Source organism: Artemia sp. Qi Xiang Cuo, chromosome 9 (assembly GCF_049724085.1).
Source record: "Artemia sp. Qi Xiang Cuo chromosome 9, ASM4972408v1, whole genome shotgun sequence".
Taxonomy (NCBI): Eukaryota; Metazoa; Arthropoda; class Branchiopoda; order Anostraca; family Artemiidae; genus Artemia; species Artemia sp. Qi Xiang Cuo.
The window spans coordinates 64,965,678-64,985,681 of NC_142802.1; the positions used below are offsets into that span (position 1 = coordinate 64,965,678).

Here is a 20,004-nt window from a genome sequence, read left to right on the forward strand (position 1 = left end):
TTGGTCAAGGGGGTATCCTATTCGACAAGAAGGGGGAAGGAGCCCCCCTTTCACTGATCGTGAAATAAAATGCTTGAAAATGCTCTATAGGATCCAGTAGCATTCACGGTTCGTGCACTGTAATTGGGTTAAACCTCAATATTGCGAGCCCTAGCCACCTTTGATAAAATAAATTCTTTTTGATATAGTCTGAATTATATGTGGAATAGTAATGAATTGATTGATGAATCTAACGAAAAACTGTTTACTTTGAATTTCGTACTCGAAATACAAATATTTGATAGTTTTATGTTCATTTCTTTGCGTTTCAGAGAATATGGAGAAGAGTGGCAAAACGCTGGACGATTGTTAAATCGACAGAATTGTATTAACGATTTCATTGCCGGAGCTGAATATCTTATAGATGCAAAATACACTTCAAGTAATAAGTTGGCCATAATGGGTGGGTCGCATGGAGGCATGCTAGTTGGTGCTTGCGTCAACCAAAGGCCGGAACTTTATGCAGCAGCAATACCTATGGTTGGGTAAGTCGATAGTAAAGTTGAACAGTTATACCCGAGTTACACCATAGTTACGTCTGTTATTAAAGTTTGTTATAAAGTCCATTATTAAAATCTAAAGTAATCTAGTGATAATTTCCTTTTATTGATGACGGATTCGCCAAATATTTAAGTTTTTTCAATGTCCAAGCCGCATCATTGTCGCATCTGTCGATAAAAAAAAGCCAACTTCAATCAATGGCCTGGAGTTTTTCTTAATTCTTAGGCATATAATATCCCCCCCCCGTCGATAAAAAAACAAAGATTTATGAACGGCCTGGGGTTTTTCGTGAATTTAACGGCAAATTTGTATTTCAGAAACGAAAAATCACAATGAGAAGTAATCAGTTTGAAAAGATTGCGTCAGGAGTAATTTGTTCCCAACTTTCCAATACTAGGTATTTGCATTGTTTTCCAGATTCCTGTTACACATAGTAATACTGTTATTCTGAGCATCCATCTTTTCCAGTTGTAAAAAACTAAGCCTTAAGGTATGTGTTCCCTCTGAAACAAGCGATTTTGTTAAGAACCTCCAGCTGTGACATTCACCAGAAAGAGAAGATATCACTGGACTGATTAGTCTTGGATTTATCCATTTACGGAACCAGAATTGTGATATTGCTTAGAATTTTTCTTGGAGAAGGATCTAAATTTGCTCAAAAAATAAGAACGTTATCCTGTCTTCAACAATTCTCAACTAATATTCCACGTATTTGCAATATGAAAAGAAAGCATGTACATTGAATTTCAACAAAATAGCCCGGTAGACGGATAGAACTGAATCTCAGCTATGGAGTGATAGCAAATGTGTCGTCTTTCGTTGATATATTGATTTAAAAAAAAAAATTCCACAAAATAAGCTATTTAAAGAAAAGTAGAGTTAGTCGTTGATTCTAGCCCATGCCAGATTTCACTAGCTGTAAGCTGGGAGGGGGCTCTTACTCCTCCTCCGCCGCTATTGGGAGAACTCTAATGCCACCAGAGTCACCTAGCGAAGCCTCAGGAGTCAGGGTAACTCCTACACGCCACAGATTTCTACGTGTCCCGTTTCTGGCGGTTTCCACAACCGTCAGGTTCTGCCAAGTGTACTTCCCCTGTGGTATAAAAGTGCCACAGTAATTGGCCCCAGACGCCACAAGTACTAAGCTCCCCGATTCTCTTTCTTTCTCTCAGGGAAATATCTCTTACTTAGTATAGGATTCTCTTCCTATACCAAGGCAATATAATCTCAGCCTCTCTCTAGGCTTCAGACCCTACCCAGGCTAATTAAAAAGTCAAAAGTATAAAATAAAACACTTCAAACTCATCACAAGAACTAGATAACAAAACTCTTACAATTAATCAAGACACTTTGAGACACGCCCCCGTGCACGCCGCTCTGACTCTATAACTGAGTCAAAATTAAAATTGCCCAGCATCCTTTGAAGACGTATGAGTCATCGCCTTCTACACTTTTTGAATTGAATTAATTTGTGAATTCTTTCAGGACATCACGTGGTAACAGACCGGTCCAGAGTTTAAACATTGTAAGATAAAATAAGTTAAATTTACAAAAAGGGCCATTTTTCTGATAAAAAGGACAAAGGTCCCAACACTTTGCAAATAATCAGATTTCATTTTCAATGTTCTTGGTACTCTAACGATCAACTTCGCAGTTAAGAGTTTGTTTTGAAGCGATTTAGAACTAATAAGAGTAAATCATAGTTAGCTATCAATCCTAGCCTATACTATCTAGAACTGCATGGCGATATTCGTGAGCTTAGTGAAGCCTTTTCTGTCCAGTGAGCTGTCCAGTGATGTCTTTTCATTGATATATTTGACGGGTGCAAAGCTTCAGCTTCGATAATCGTGAGCTAGTAAGGATTATTCATGAATTTACTGCCTGAATAGATGCCAGATAATGCAGGAAAACATTGCACTACGCGACCACGTGAGCGAATATTACAGTTCTAACAGGAATAGGGCCACCGATGGCAAAAGAGAGGCAAACAAAAAAAAAGTTATCAGCTCTTGTGTCAGTTGCTTAATAACTCTGGGAAGAAACATTGGGAAACATTTGCTCATGGCATGGAAGAAAATCCTTTGGATTTCTCTATTGTAATGAAGAAAATTAGCATATAATTTAAGTTAAAATAAAAGTAATGGAAAAGTTTTTTCGAAAATAAATTCTTTTGGCTAAGTAAAAGAACCCAATATAAGTCTCCTGAACCTGTTTCCCATCCTTAGCTATTATTTCAAGTATGCATTGCTAAGTTTCCTTGTCCCTTGTTTTTATGTAGTAGTGTCTCATCTATTTTGAAGAAAAGGAAAGATCTGAATTCTTGCAATTCTTACAGGCCCATTATTATGGCATGTACTCTTAGTAAACTTTTGAGTATATTTCTCCCACATATTTTTGATTTGGTTAAATATTTGGATAATAGTTTTCAGAGAAAAGCATAGTTGTCAATATGTTCATCAGGCTCTTGTCTATATTTCAAAGGAAGCTAGTCAAAATCGTTGCAGTCTCCATTTTTGTACTTTAGTCAATCCTAAAGTATTCGAAAGTGCTTACCATTTGCAAGTTTGGTTTGCTTTGCATCAACTTGGGATTAACGCTTCTCTGATCTTGGTTTTGAAGTTTTTGTACTCGTATTCTCACTTGCCGCTTAAGTCGTCTAGTGGAGATTTTTTTTGGGCATGTTGCCGTGCGCATTGGGATCAGGCAAGGAGGTGTACTTTCGCCACATATTCTTAATGCCTGTATTGCCAGTATAGTGTCTGGGATTCTAAGTACCTGTTTGACAGGTTTTTCTGATTCATCATATTTTGCTTATGCAGATGATTTGCTTCTCATAGTCTTTCTCAAGTTGGCCTGTCATATTCTGTCTAGTTAGTGATTTTCGAGGTATTTGGCTATTTCGTAATTTAGATAAATTTAAATATCTTGTGTTTAATTGTGTTGTAGGATCCGATCCGTTGGATTTCTGTCTTTTGCTTATTATAAAAGTAGAGTATTTTTGCTGGCTAGATCTCACTGTTTGTAGATTACTTAGCTCTTTTCGGTATCAGGTTCTTAGGGTTGTTAAAATGAATATTAAGCTAGGGTACTCGAAAATTTTTGAAAACCAGAGTCGTTATAGTAGACGAGCTTTATCTAGACTATATATGTTAAAGTTAAACCTAAGTTAGTGTATTCAAAAATTATAGAAATGGGAGTCTTCATAAAAGACGAACTTTTTCTAGACTATGCACCAGCTTTAGTTGCCACTCCGTGCTTTCTTATCCCGGTGTTAGTAGTACGTTTAAAAATAGTAATTTAGTACAAATTGAGACCGACTGTTACTGGTATCTTACATTTTACTTTATCTTTCTCGATCTTTCTGTAATAGTAGATTAGTTACTCTATATTCAGCAGTAGATATTATTAAAACATATCGTTTAGCTGTAAATTATTAATTGAGCCACCATTAAGTCTTTGGTTCGCTCCACCGTCTTATCCACTCTTTCTTGTAAATAACTTCATTTTTTTGTGTTTTTGTGTCTTTTATTTACTCTGCTTTTGTATCTTCTGCTTTTTCTATCAGCTGAATTAAGGACCTGTTTATAGTTTATAAAGCTGTTTATAGGCCTGATAATTTACTACTATTAATCTAAGCATAAAGTTTGATTATTTTTTCAAACTTTCGCGCATATCATAAATCTCTTTAATATACTTATCTAGTATACTAAATAAGGATAATATAGGGTTCTCTCTGGGAAAGCTCACCTCGATCGGGTGAGAACTTCCTGTGCAAGAAAGCTGGTTATAACCCTTTGCTGCAAAAACCTTGCTGCATGTCTTTACATGAGACCCATTATCGACTATGTATACCCTCTGTATACTGGTGCTCCGAAACCGTTGCTGGCACCATTCCAAAAGATATAAAATAGGTCGAATAGAGCAGGTTTTGTCCTTCCCCGGCACTCTCAAGTCTTCCTGAGGAAGTTATTCGCAGAAGTTTCTCTATTGACTTTCAAAAGAAGATTCAATAGTCATCTGAAAACCTCGACAAAAGACTAGTCGCAAATGAGATATTTAATTATACCTGGCGCCGCGAGTTTGGGAATAAAAAAAAGACCTTCACTAACACTTTTCTATCAGCCGAATTAAGCATATGTTCACTATCTACAAAAACGATTAGTCCCAATGTTAGTCACAAACTATTATTAGTCACAATTCACAATTATTAGTCACAATTATCAAGATTAAAATTTGATAAAGATCTTTCTACCTATAACCACTTTTTTTTAACTTCATCTATAGAACCTTTCTAGTCTAACCAGTATCATCATATTGAGTAATTTGTTTCCTACTAAATCCAACAAAAACCTAGAAGCAACACATTCATTTTTATCCCCTTTTCTAATCAAAGGTTTTGTTTAAGCTGTCCTGAAATCCATAGCCGCTTCGATTACTGAAATCATATACGATATTTTCAACATCTTATCTCTAGCTTCATACATGCAAAATCAAATAGAATAAATACAAGCATATGATAACGACCAGCGATCTTACTAATTTTGGTTCTTTTAGTATCTTTTCTAACTTCTCCTTAGTAAATAAATGCATCTTCTTGATGTTCAACAATTTTATCCTTAACCTCATTTTACCTCTCCTTGTTTCAAACTTTGATTATGAAATTTCGTTAATTTCCTGTTATTCCCACACGAGCTAATTACTGAGAAATTTCTTTCAAACCCTTCTCTCTTCTTTCAACCTTGAATCTTTTTCGTTAATACTCCTAGCTGCTTTTTGTAACCTTCCTTCCTACGACATCGTCTGCTGCTTCATATACTGTTTTCTTAAAATATATTTATCCCTGCAATAACAGCACTCCTGCATACCTTAGTTTCTTGTATCAATCCTGTCAGTCTTTTATTAACGATTCAATAAAAAAGACAAGTTTTTTGTTTGCTATGGCCCAAATAGGCTTGTTTTGCACTATCTATAACTATTCTAACATAATCAGTGACACCATACCCGCCATGCGACAACCGAGTCAGTTCCAGAGTAGACAATATATTAGTTAATCCAATATTATAAACAAAAAATAATTTTATAGATGTATATTTATTTTATTTATCTGTGAAGTTTTTCTCGAAAACAACACTAAAGTTTATTTTTCTGAAAATTGGGATAAAACAAAATTTCTGGTGTGAAAAATAATTTAGATAGGTCACAATTTCGGGGAACTTTTGGGCCTTAATTGTGGAGAAACATTTTTCATATGAATGACTTCACAAATACCTGGACGTCCAATATCCTAACGGATTTACTTTCTACAGCGAATAAAAAAAAAAATTTAAGTTGTTTTGCAAAAGAGATTAAACATTTTTTCTTTCCACCCAGCGCAGCTAAGTCCCCTGGTACTATACCTAAAATGTATTAGTCTATTACCATTGATTTCCCCCTCGCAAATCAGACTCGGTTCAGACACCATCTATCTGATGTTTCCTAATACAGAATACTGCATTTCTACAGTCAGCTTTAGAGATGTACGCTATTACGACCACTACCTTACAGCTGTAAGGTAGTGGTCAAATAGTCAGTAGAAAAAATAATATTATGACAAAAAGGTGAGCGCTTTAAACCAGAATACTCAAACCTGTTCCTACCCATGGAATGCTACTTGGTTCAGATTATTAAGATTATATTGAAAATGTTACTCTATTAGATATTAATATGTTTATTTAATTTTTCTTATCTCCCCCCCCTCACTCCTAAGCTAGACATGTTAAGATCACATGTTCTTAATCTATGACATTTACATGTGGATTCAGGGAAGAAATGGAAGAAAGGTTGAAGGAGCTTGCCAAAGCACTGGAAGAAATGGAAGAAAGGTTGAAGGAGCTTGCCAAAGCACTCCAAATAGCAACAGAGAAGGCTATTTCATACCCTTTTGCAGCTATGGAAGCAAATGCTGCCCAACCACACCAAATAAAACCCATAATGAAATCAGCCAAAACTTCACAAGTCAAACACTCCCATTGCTTCAAGTACCCCTTACAAAACACCATCTTCTAAGCCCCCTAGCTCACATCCCTATCAGAAAGAATCACCAAGCCAACAAGCCTCCTCATCCAGTGAGATGAGGTCTGCCTGGCCTCCCTCCCAAGAAGAAACAAACCAGAAACACTACCAGGAATTAATCCCTTAATTGACAAACCGGATGCACAACCAAACATGCAAACTCCAAATATATGCCTATTCATTCTAAACTGTAATGCAGTTCAGGCCATGAATATACAACAACTACAGAAAACAAAAATCATAGCTGAATTGGAAAAAATCTATATCCATAATCATATGCTCATTCAAGCAAAAAAAGATCTTGCTTTACTATTAACAAAGCTGAACATTGATACCCTCATACGAAAAACAAATCAACGAAAAATAAATCAACAGCACATATCAGTACTCCAGTGGAAAGTAAGATCACTTACAGAAAATAAGTGAAATGAACTAATATATTTTATGAATAATAAATTCATTGATATTGCTTACCTCCAGGAAACTCGTTTAACCCGAAATCAACAAATTAAGTCTCTGGGATATACTATCATAGGCAGCGCGCTAGCGCTGCCTAAGTAAAGAACGATGTGGGCACAGTGTGTTTTTTTTTTCTCCATACCCGGGCACTTCGTATCGAAGGAGTTGTCGCAGAAAGTTCGAAAAGGGCTCATTCGATTGGACATTGGAGTGGCTAGTGCCCTTTTTAATAGTCGATTGTGATTGGAGGGCAACTAGCCCCCCACCCACGCCCATCATTCCCCCAAACACATCCAATCAAAATTTCTAGTGCCCTTTTTAATACTCGAAAGTGATTGGAGGGCAACTTCCCCCCCCCCCCAAAGTGATTGCAGGGCAACTAGCCCCCCCCCATCGCCCATCATTCCTCCAAACACATCCAATCAAAATTTTGATGTAGCCATTTTGTTCAGCGTAGTTGATTTCCACATAGAAAATATCTTTTCAAGGAGGACACTCCTCCCCAACCCTCGGGGCAAGGGTTTTAAGTTATGCCCTGGGGGCATATAAGGTTTTTATAGAAGGCGTTGTCTTAGGACCCTCAAAACAGGCTCATTTGATTGGAAATTCAAAGGGCTAGTGTCCTTTTCAATAGTAGACAGTGATTAGAGGGCAATTAGCCCCCCCCACGCCCATCGGTTCCCGAAAAAATCCCATAAAAATTGTGAGATATCGATTTTGTTCAGATTAGTTAATTTCCTGAGACAACATATGTTTTTTAGGAGGGCACTCCCCCACAACCCTCAGGGCAAGGGTTGTAAGCCATGCCCTGGAGCATATGAGATTTTTATAGAAGGTTTTGTAATAGACATTTCAAAAAAGGCTAATTCAATTTGAAACTCGAAGGACTAGTGGCCTTTTTAGTAGCTGAAAGTGATTTACCGAGACCCTACCCTCCTCTCACGCCCACCTTTTCCCCACATCAATCAAGTCAAAATTTTGAGATGGACATTTTTTTCAGCGCAGTTCAAATTTCGGAATATTAGGTCTTTGAGGATGACAGCCCCCTCACAGCCCTCAGGACAAGGATTGTAAGTTATACCCTGGAGCATATGAAGTTTTTATAGAAAGAGTTGTCGTAGAAACTTCAAAAAGGGCTCATTCGATTAGAAATTGAAATGGCTTGTCCCCTTTTTAATAGTCGAAAGTAATTGAAAGGCAGCTAACACCCCTTCCACGCCCACCATTTCCCCAAACCCATCCAATCAAAATTTTGAAATAGCCATTTTGTTCCACGCAGTTAAAGTTTAGTAAATTATACCTTTGAGCAGGACACTCCCTCACAGTCTTCAGAGCAAGGGTTATAAGTCATGCCCTGGGGACATATAAGTTTTTATTGAAATCTTTATCGTAGAAACTTGAAAAAAGGCTCATTCGATTGGAAATTCAAAGATCTAGTGCCCTTTTTAATAGTCGAAAGTAATTTGAGGGCAACTAGCCCCCCTCTCTCGCCCACCTTTTCCTCAAACACATCCAATCAAAATTTTTAGATAGCCATTTTGTTCAGTGTTGTGGATTTCCAGATAAAAATTATTTTTTTGATTAGGACACTCCCCCACAGCCCTCTTGGCAAGGGTTGTTAGTTGTGCCCTGGGGGCATATAAGGTTTTTACTGAACGCGTCGTCGTTGAAACTTCAAAAAGGGCTCATTCGATTGGAAATTGAAATGGCTAGTGCCCTTTTTAATAGTTGAAAGTGATTGGAAGGCAACTAACACCCCTTCTTCCCCCACCATTTCCCCAAACATATCCAATCAAAATTTTTAGATAGTCATTTTGTTCTACGCAGTTTAAAGTTCAGGAAATTATACCTTTGAGCAGGACACTTTCCCCACAGTCTTCAGGGCAAGGTTTATAAGCTGTGCCCTGGGGGCATATAAGGTTTTTATTGAAATCTTTGCCGTAGAAACTTGAAAAAGGGCTCATTCGATTGTAAATTCAAAGGGCTAGTGCTCTTTTTAATATTCGAGAGTGATTTGAGCGCAACTAACCCCCCTCTCGCGCCCAGCTTTTCCCCCAACACATCCAATAAATATTTAGAGATAGCCATTTTGTTCAACGCAGTTGAACGTTTTGGAAATTAGGTCTTTAAGGATCACACCCCCCCCCCACCACCCTCAAGGTAAGAGTTTTAAGTTATTTCCTGGGAGACTGTAAAGTTTTTACTTAAGACGATGTTATAAAACCATCCAAAATGTGTCATCCAATTAAAAATTGAAAGGGTTAGTATCCTTCTAATAGTAGAAAGGGATTGAAGGGCAACAAACAACCCTCTCACACCCACCATTTCCCCAAACACATCCAATCAAAATTTTGATACATCCATTTTGTTTGACGTATTCGAAAGTTCTGGAAATTAGGTCTTTTAGGATGGAAACCCCATCAGAGCTCTCAGTGCAAGGGTTGTAATTTATTCCCTGGGGGCAGATAAGGTTTATATAGGAAGTTGATGTAGAAATTTCAAAAAAGCCTCATTGGATTAGAAATTGAAATTGCCTTTTTTACTGGTTGAAAGTGAGGGGAGAGTAATTAATCCCCCCTCTCACGCCCTCCATTTCCCCAAACACATTCAATCAAAGTTTAGATATAGCCATTTTGTTCAACGTAGTTGAAAGTTCTGGAAATTGTGTATTTAAGGATGACAAACCCCGCAGAGTCCCCAGGGCTAAGGTTGTAAGTTATGCCCTGGGGGCATATAAGGTGTTTAATGATAGATTTGTCGTAAAAACTTCAAAACGGGCTTATTCAATTGGAGATTTAAAGTGCTAGTGCCCTTTTTAATAGTTGAAAGTGATTGAAGGGTAACTAACCCTTTTTTCACGTCCATCATTCTCCCAGAAATATCCAATAAAATTTTTGAGATAACCATTTTGTTAAATGTATTCGAAAGTTCTGGAAGTTAGGTCTGTGAGGATGACAACCCCCCATCCCTCAGGGCAAGGGTTTTAAGCTATTCCTTGGGGGAATATGAAGTTTTTATTAAAAGCGTTGTCGTAGAAACATCAAAATGGCCCATTTCATTGGAAATTGAAAGGGATAGTGCCTTTTTTAATAGTTAAAAGTTATTGGAGAAAGACTACCGCCCCTCTCACGCTCACCATTTTCCCAGACACATCCAATCAAAATTTTGAGATAGCCATTTTGTTTAACCTAGTTGAAAGTTCTGGAAAATAGGTCTTAGATGATGACAACTACCCTCACAGCCCTTAGGATAAGAGCTGTAATTTATGCCCTGGGGGCATATAAGGTGTTTATAGGACGTGTTGTCGTAGAAACTCAAAAAGGGCTCATTCGATTGGAAATCAAAAGGCTTAGCTTTTTAATTGTCGAAAGTGATTGGAAGGCTTGACATTTTTATAGTAAAGATCGATGTGGGTATAAGGTATTTTTTTTTGTTCTTGTTGTTGTTGTTTAGACCAGGGTACTTTGTATCGAAGGAGTTGTCGTAGGAACTTCGAAAAGGGCTCATTCGATTGAAAATAGAAAGGGCTGATGTCCTTTTTAATAGTCGAAAGTAATTGGAGGAAAACAAATCCCCCTCCCACGCCCACCCTTCCATTTGACTTTATGTTTGAAATATAAATGTTGCCATAAGATTAAATCAAAATGCACTGTTTTAATTCTAATTCCCAATAAGGCATCTCAGCAGTATCCCAAGAACGATTGAGGGTTTTATGTTCAAACTTTTGGGGCTGCTTCTGCTCTTAAGATTCAACCAAATCAAAATAGCGTAAGTGTATCCAAGCTATCAAAGAAAGTAAACAGATTTTTTTGCGAATGGTATCAAGTTTTCCATTTCAGGTCATCTAAACGAGGTATGAAACTAAATTAAACACTTCTGTTTGTGGCCAGATTTTTAAGAGGGTGTATGTTGATAAAAATTGCTGAAAATTTTTCTCCAGCATACAAATAGCAGGCCAAACTATAAATCTTTAAAAAAAATGAAAAGATTTAAAGTATTATTTTCTTTTTCTCTGAAAAGACTATGTCAAATTAAAACGAACAGAAATTAATTAAAAAAAACTTTTTCCACGAAATAAGTTTCTCAAAGAAAAGTAAAGAACTCCTTTAAACAAAAATGAGCAAAAATAAAATCAAATTATCTACCAAGCGTGAAACTACCACAACTCAGCATCGATAAATAAATAAAACGCAAAACGAACAGAAATTACAATAAATAACCGAGTCAAACTCAAAACGAGCAGAAATTAACATGAGTAGGGATAATAACCCCCTATGCCTTCCCAAGGCCAGAACATAATTTGCACTTTACTGAAAAAAAAACAAAATTAATGTGTATTGTCAGTTTAATATACATATACTCATATTTACTAATCAAAATATTAACATTATTTGGTTTATTAAAGCTATAAAAGTAAAAACATTTATATTTTTTTTTCAGTAAAGTGCAAATTATGTTCTGGCTTTGGGAAGGTATAGGATTTTTGAGCCCAACTTATGTTAATTTCTGCTCGTTTTGAGTTTGACTCGGCTATTTATTGTAATTTCTGTTCGTTTTGGGTTCCATTTATTTATCGATGCTGATTTGTGGTAGTTTCACGCTTGGTAGATTATTTGATTTTATTTTTGCTTATTTTTGTTTAATGGAGTTCTTTACTTTTCTTTGAAAAACTTATTTTGTGGAAAAAGGTTTTTTAATTAATCCTGAGAAAGGATAGATCATCAGAGAGAAAAGGAGGTGGGAGTAGCTTTGGGGGACTTGCCCGCTGGCAAGACAAATCTCCCGGTCGTAGGCTTAGTCTCAGCAAATCGCAGTGTCAATTACTGCTCTACCATTTACGACGCTCCGGCCGGTACCCAAGTCATCTACAAATGATTTTGGCACTCGACCTTAAGGAATATTTGATTTATTCGACGGTGAAGCTGCCCTGTCGCCGTCACCCGAGGGCAAGCAACCACCGAACCTTGGCTTATACGGAAATTATTCCGCATATGAAAGGGGCGGTCCCCTCCTCAACGCCTTGCTCTTTACGCTAAAGCTTTTTATTGTTTAAAAAATAAAGTTGTGAGACAGAGTCAAACTTTAGCCTAAAGAGCGAGGCGTTGAGGACGGGACCGCCCTTTTCATATACGGAATAATTTCTGTTCGTTTTAAGTTTTAATGTCGCTCCTTTCTTTCAGTTTAAAAAACCTTGTTTTTTTTATTTAATATCTGAATGTTTTTGAATTAATGCAGCTTTGATTTTGGCTCACCGTATATGAATAATTAAAACGAAATTTGAATATTAATTTTACTTTTTTTTGGCTAAATGGCTTTCTCAAAATGTTGTTCTGACCTAATTTACAAATTAACTTGCGTAACGAACTTCTATATTCGTATGTTCTCATAACGTCTATTAGGGAATTCATCCCCCTAGTCAATACCTCACTCTTTACGCTAAAGTTCGAATTTTGTTCGAATCACAAAACCCTGAATCACAGAGGCCAGTTAATTAGAATAGATAGCTCTTTCGAAAGTAGTAAAAAAAAACTTTAGCGTAAAGGGTGAGGTATTGACTAGGAGGCGAACCCCCTCATATACGCAATAATTTATGTTCGTTTTAAGTTTTAATGTTGCTCCTTACTTTCAGTTGAAAAACTTGTTTTTTTTTAATTTAATTTCTGATAATTTTTTAAATAATGCTGGGAGATCCGGTGCCCCCTTCATAGAAATGTCCTTTCGCCGAAGAAAACATCCTCAATGGAAAGATCCTCCCCATTAACCCCGTCCTCCGACCCCCCGACCCGAAAAAAATCCCCCCTGAAATCGTCTGTATACTTCCCATTAACCAATACTATATGTAAACAATGGGTAAAGTTCATAACTTGCAACCTTTCCCCCGGGAACTGTGGGGCATTAAGTTATCCTCAAGGACATATTTATCAGATTTTCAACTATGCTGAACAAAATGGCTATCCAATTTTTTTGGTCACTTAAAAAGAGCACTAGAACTTTTAATTTTCGTTCGGATGAGCCCTGTCACGATATTCTAGGACTACTGGATCGACAAGATCAACCCTGGGAAAAAAAAACACGCATCCGTGATCTTTTTTCTAGCAAAAAATAATTAATAATAATATAAAATTCTGTGGCATGAACTTTCCAGATTTTGTAAATGATGTTGATGCAATTGGTATGGATGAGTGCAATTGCAATTGGTACGAATGAGTGCCAAAATAAATGGAAAACAAAAAAGGCAGCTAGGAGAATATTCCTTAAAAAAAACATAACCTACTACATATTTAAGAAAATTACAAGCAGAATCTAATCTGAAAAGGATTATAATAAATGCTAAATATAACTACTGGAATAATTTTGCGAATAATCTCTCCAGAGAAAAACATGAGCCAATTATACATAAAGTCATAAGCCACATCTGTGGGAAAGAAAAAACTTCCCCCAACCCACTCCTGTATGAGCTTATACATAATAATACCCATTATGACAATGATAATGAAAAAAGCTAAGTTATTTGCCACTCTTTTTGTTAATAAGCTAACATCAAATAATTGCAGCAAAACCTCCCCAATTCCTATGAACCCAAGTTACCAACCTCGCCCAGGATCCGAGTATATAACAAGCCCATTTTCAATCCAGGAAATGAATAATGCAATACATCATATCAGGACCAAGAATAACAACAGCTATGACAATATACACCCTACATGGATAAAGAATCTCACCCCTTCATGCAAACAGGAACTTCTAAATTGTTATAACCATGCTTGGGCTTCATCTACGTTCCCCAATATCTGGAAATGTTCGTCCCTCCTAGCAATTCTAAAGAAAATTAACCCAAAAATAACCCCGAGTCTTATAGGCCTATAATGATTACACATGTGATGGGGAAAATAATGGAGAAAATGATCTATTATCGGCTCCTCTGGATTTTTGAAAAAAATAATATGATCCCTTACACTCAAAGTGGTTTTAGGAAACACCATTCCTCAACAGATGCTTTCATATTGTTAACAAATGCAATAAATGAATCATTCTCAAAAAATGATGTCCTAGTTGCAGCTTTCCTAGATTTTGAAGGGGCATATGACAATGTGAACCACCAAATCCTTTTAACTAAAGTTGCAAACCTTGGACTACCCCCCAAGCTAGTATCTTTTATAATATCTTTCATAGAATTGCGAAGTTTCATTGTTTGTGTAGGTTCAGCTTCTTCACACCAAAAGACAATAACCAAAAGCCTTCCTCAGGGAGCAGTCCTGAGCTGCCTCCTCCTTGCCCTATATCTATGTGATTTGCACCTCCCCCACACGAATCTAAAATATGCTGATGATCTGGTGCTATGGGCATCTGGCAACACCTTTGCACAGTCAAAGCTGCAAAAGTCACTTTTCCAATTTGAAAAAAATTCTCAATATTCAGGTTTACCCATTGCACCAACCAAGTCGAAAATAATCCAATTGTGTTAATACAAGACTAACTCTAGATGGAACAACTATTCCAGAAGATAATCATATTAATTACCTAGGTCTCATGCTTGACCAAAAACTTAACTTCCACCTCCACATTTCAAACACAATAAAAAAATGCTATAAAAAAAACAAGTATACCAAAAGGACTTCTTTCCACACCCTGGGGTTGTAAGGAGAAAACCTTACTCCAGTTTTATAAGTCACATACAAGACCCCATATTGACTATGGGCTCATCGTTTATAGCGCATGTGCAAAGACCCAGATGCAAAACATTGAAACAATACAAAACGATATAATACGTCTCAAATTTGGTCTTAGGAAACCCAAAAGCACCAAGTTTCTGCTTATGGAGAGGGGATTAACAACAATAAGGGAGAGACGTAGCTTTCTCTTGATAAAACATCTTACAAAAATTGAATCAAATAGCTCACACAGCCTACATAATTGGTTAAGAAATCCAGCCATGTATAGAGGCATTGCAGATGAGTATGCCAATATTCAGAAGAAGTTTCCTGTACCCGCAAAGTCTATTACACCTACTCTCCCCCAATCCCCTCCATGGAATTGGTCAATTCCCATAATAAATGCTGATTTCTCAAAGTGGACTAAATATTTAACCCCCATTGCTTTTGTCCAGAAAAAATTTGCTGAACTTGATACAGTTACTTATAAAAACCATTTCTAAATTTTTGTTGATGGGTTCAAACTGAATGAGAAGGTAGCAAGTGGTGCTTTCCTTCCTCACCTGAATATTGCAATGGGTGAGAGATTGTATAATAATATATTTATAGTGTCTGCAGAGTTAAATGCCATAACCATGGCATTAGAACGCCTTATGAAAAATCAACCTTTGATTGCTAATTCAAATAATATTATAGTTTATTCTGACTCTTTGTCAAGCCTTGAGTTGCTGTCTTTCGCTCCTCAGTATTTGTTGGATATTGACACTTATCATTGTCATAGTATTATTGATAGTCTTGCTTTAAGTGGCATAAGAACTTATCTTCAGTATATTCCTAGCCACTCTGGTATAAGTGGTAATCATAAGGTTGATGAAATAGCAAAAAATGCTATAAATATTGACCAGCCAAGTGGGGGACCAATACCCCGCAAAGGAAGTTACCGATGGAGAATATCAGATGTTATGTTTAATAAAAAAAATCACATTCTATCTCACTTTCTCAATAAGGATTTTTTTAAAATTTATCATAGAATTCGTTCTGGACCAAATGGACTAAATTTTCTTGTATTCTCCTATCAGTTTCCTAATTCAAGTGGTTCAGTTCCCTTGTCCCCTCTTTGCCGGTATTGTAGTACGAATAATGAAACAATTAACAACTGCCTATTCGAATGTAATATCCTGACGTCTGCACAGCTTACCTTGCATTGTAAACTGTTAAAGTGCTTCAAACACCACAAAAACTCACTATCAGCCAAAAGCCTAGCCAACTATACCTGCACACAGAGCACAGAAATCGATATCTATCATCTTATATTCAATCCTTGAGTCAAAAGATCTACTGAAAGATATCTAAGGATATCTAATAAATAAGAGGCAACCAAGCCAGTAGCTCTGTTCAGCCAACAGAGTGAAGCAAAAGGAAAAGGGCTAAATAGTATCGACTGAAAAGCTTGCCTGCTGTAATAAAAGAAGAAGAAGAAGAAGCACATCCTAGCTGTTGCCTATTCTAGATTAATATTACCTCATGGCAGTAAAACAGCCTTTAAATCTCCCTGTTCTGCTCATTTCAAATGTAAAATAATTCAGGGAATAACTAGGATTATTGAAAATCTTGCAGAATCGGAGCCAGGATTAACAATGTCAGTTTGTCGAGACACGTTGAGTTGGACAAATGAAGCATGGTTGAATTTCAAATAATTTGCTTTTCAGTTTTTCAATATGTGCTATAGTTTCTACTAGGCAGTCTTATAGCCAGCTTCGCTTTGCGTTGGATCTTCGATACGAATAAGTACCAAATAGGAATTTCTTTGGTGCGCCTATTAAATAAACATTACGACAAGTTAAGTCAGTTCCTTAAAAAGCTACTTAAGTTTAATAATTTCTCAAATTTTAGAATTACAACTAGAATTTTTTTTTTCTGGGCAGGGGAGAGGGAAAGTGTATTTTAATACAAATTGCCAGGAGTGCGTGTGACTCTGTTGTGTGCGACTTTGTTTTTAAAGAAGCTCTTCTTTCAATTCTTTAGGCACACTAAATTAAAAAAAAATGCATAAAAAAATATCGGCATAGCATTATGAGGGAAAATTATAAACAAAAGATAAGCAATATGGTAGTAAAGTAGTTTCAATCTAGGTTCTTCTTATCGTGATTCACAATTTTACAAGTTATATCTCTTATTTTTCTGTTGTATACATTTTTTTTTCATCTTGTCCAAAGGTACGTAGGTTATATCATCTTATATGTGAACATGCATTTTTATGTAAAGATATGTCTTTCCAGAGTAATGGACATGCTTCGTTTTCATAAGTTTACCATTGGATATGCTTGGTGTACCGACTATGGCACACCTGATGAGAAGAAGCATTTCGATAGCATTATCAAGTATTCCCCACTGCATAACATTCGAAGGCCATCAAATGGGACTCAGGTATTTTGTTTCTCTTTTGCAATCTTTGTGGCCTTGTTTATAAGGGTTGGATTTTTCTGTTTTTGTGAAAACACGATATTCTTGTAATTAAAAATTCAAGACTTTTAATTTTTAGCAATAGAAAAGGCCATTCCGTTTGACTTGAGGGAAGTTTAAATGCCCCATCTTTGTTTATTATAATTGCTTGAAAAAAAAAATCTTAATGTCAAGATTTAAAATATGATAATCATATACACCTGGGTAGTATATTTGAGCATTGGGGCTGGAATTGTAAATTAAAGGTTCTAATATAGCAATCTGGAGACAATTAAAAAATACTTGTGAAAATTAGTCTCATTTATTTATACGTCATATTTGCTCTCTCTCTCTCTCTCTCTCTCTTTTACCCTATTCCTCTCTCTCTCTCTCACTCTCTCCCTCTCTCTCTCTCTCTCTCTCTATCGCTCTAACACACACACACTCTCTCGCTCTCTTTTTCCTTTTCTTTTCCTCATTTATTTTTTTAGTGCTTTATATTCATTTTTTATATTGCTTTTAAGCTTATCATGTAGCTTTAACAAGTCATGTTTTTGCTTACGTTGTAAGAAACATGCTAAAGAAAGAGGTAAATATTTATTTATTGGAGAAGATATATACAAATATTTCTTTTGCAGTACCCTAGTATACTGGTTCTCACAGCTGATCACGATGATAGAGTTGTTCCACTCCATTCTTTTAAGTACATAGCAGAACTACAAAATACGATAGGATCCTGGGAAGAGCAGAACAACCCACTGCTTATTAGGATTGATGTGAAAGCAGGCCATAGTGCTGGAATGCCAACCTCCAAAATGGTAACGTGCTTTCTAATTACTATGGCTTTTTAATTTGGTAGGCAATGAGGTGTTGTTGACTAATATACCTAATTGTTTGTTTTTTGTTTGTTTTTTCTGTAAACCACTTGAAAAAAAAATTCTTAAAAAAAACTTCACTAAAAAAAGCTTCTTAAAAATTACTTGAAAAGCCTAGTTTAACTTGGAAGAAACTCTGAATATTCTATAGATAGAAAGTCTCTAAATGCAATAAGAGTTTTGTCATTATAGCGTTTAAGTACAGAGGATGTTGTACAGAGAACTGTTGGCTTAGAAACTTAGTTAGCTTTGAAAAGATATCTTGCACCAAAATTACCTATTTTTATATTTGCTTTCAGTTTAAGTACTTCAGTTTAAGTAAACGAAATAGGCCATTTATATTTATGTAGACTCAAATTTGAATAAGTCAGCATAATAGACGCTGTAAATAGGCGTTAGTCTAGAAAAACGTTCTAGGTCGAATGTTATGCGCTCTGGCTTTTTCTTCCATCCTTTTGGTCCAAAAAGATAGAATTTATGCTCCTGGTTTAGGGAAGGTTTGTATGTACTAGCCAATAGTTTTCGTAGCTGGGGGGAGGGGGAATAAAGGTTGTCTGAGTTCGATCATTTGCGCTATGCCCCCCTTATCAAGAGACTTACAGGCCAAGTTTATCAAAATAATTTACCGATTTTATCTCAGGAACGAGACGGATATATCCCTGAAGAGGATATGTCGGGAAATATGCAATTGAGTGATATATCCCTAAAGAGAGGTACGTCAGAAAAGCAGAAACAATGTCGATGCCTAAGTTCAGTCACCATTAAACATTTTGAAGAAAGCGTATTAGAAGTTTTCCTAAACGTATTACAAATTATACTACTATATTCAATTTTACGCTAATAGGTTATATACTACTTTATACTAATATTCATACTTTCTGCTAAGTTACTACAAAATCAATTTTAAAAATATTTAGTTATGATTAGCTGAACTCTCAAAATTAAAAGGGTATCGTCTCTTTTTTCAAACAAAAAAAATTAAAATGGTATCGTAAGAAGCTTCCTTTAAAAATTAGACCTGAAATGAGTGTTGTTTTTTTTTTATTTGTTTTTTGGTCTTGTGAGAGTCATTTTTTCTTGTGACTGTCATTTTTAATCACAGACATCAAAAAGATCATAATGCTAGCAGAGAAACCGATCAGAAAGGGACTTAAGTGCCCATCTATCGAAAAAATATTATTTTTAATTTTCTTAATTCTAAAAAAAAAAAAAAAAAAAAAAAAAAAAAAAAAAAAAAACAGAAATACCCCTTCCGCCATGCCTTTATAAATGTCCTTCTTTGTTTTTTTGTTTTTTTTTTGTTGTTTCTTTTACATAAAATAAATAATAATAATAAAATCACGGCTTCCGCTCCACATTTTTGTGAATCTGTCTTCTCCCAAAATCATTCTTGGGTTGAAACACGTATAAAGATACACACTCGTATTGATGAAACATGAGTCTTAGCTTTGAAATGAACACAATTTAAAGACGTAGAGATTGGTTTATGCACTTGGTTTGGTTTCTTCTTCTTTTTGGCTTTTTTGATCCGTGTCTCCATTCTGTTCTGATTTAATCCTTTCACTTTTACACTTCTCAATATTTGTTTTTTTTTTAGATTGATGAGTACACAGATATCACGGTGTTCATTGCAAAAACTCTTAAGCTGGAATACGAACCATGAAAAAATTGAATTTAATAAGTTTTTTTCAATGTTTTGAAATTTGAATAAAAATAGATTCAGTAACGTTTAAAGTTTGAGAAATATTTTTTTTAGTGACCCTTAGATGATTTGAAGAGTTCATTCTGGTGTTATTAATTGGGGGGGGGGGCTCACTGGGTTGTGTCCCCTCAGATTTTGAAAAAAAAAATTTTTGCGGTATTTCCATTGGAAATTTTTTTTGGTATTTTCAGTGAAAAAGTAAAAAAAAAGTTTCACTCCCCTAGATATTTAATATTTTACCCCCCCTCCTCCAAGTGGTCGTGAATTGGTGCCACTGGCTCAT

At 35.9% G+C, this 20,004-nt stretch overlaps 1 protein-coding gene across 1 annotated transcript in view; it reads left to right on the forward strand.

Annotated features, from left to right (window-relative positions):
• The window catches only part of LOC148948938 (prolyl endopeptidase-like), a 104,680-nt gene extending 84,927 nt beyond the window's left edge, over positions 1–19,753 (forward strand). Inside the window, 4 exon segments of the mRNA XM_089094840.1 lie at positions 312–524; positions 16,982–17,129; positions 17,783–17,962; positions 19,617–19,753. Of these exon segments, the coding sequence (XP_088950966.1) occupies positions 312–524; positions 16,982–17,129; positions 17,783–17,962; positions 19,617–19,682 (607 nt within the window). The 3' untranslated portion in view covers positions 19,683–19,753.
• Positions 19,754–20,004: the final 251 nt, after the last annotated feature.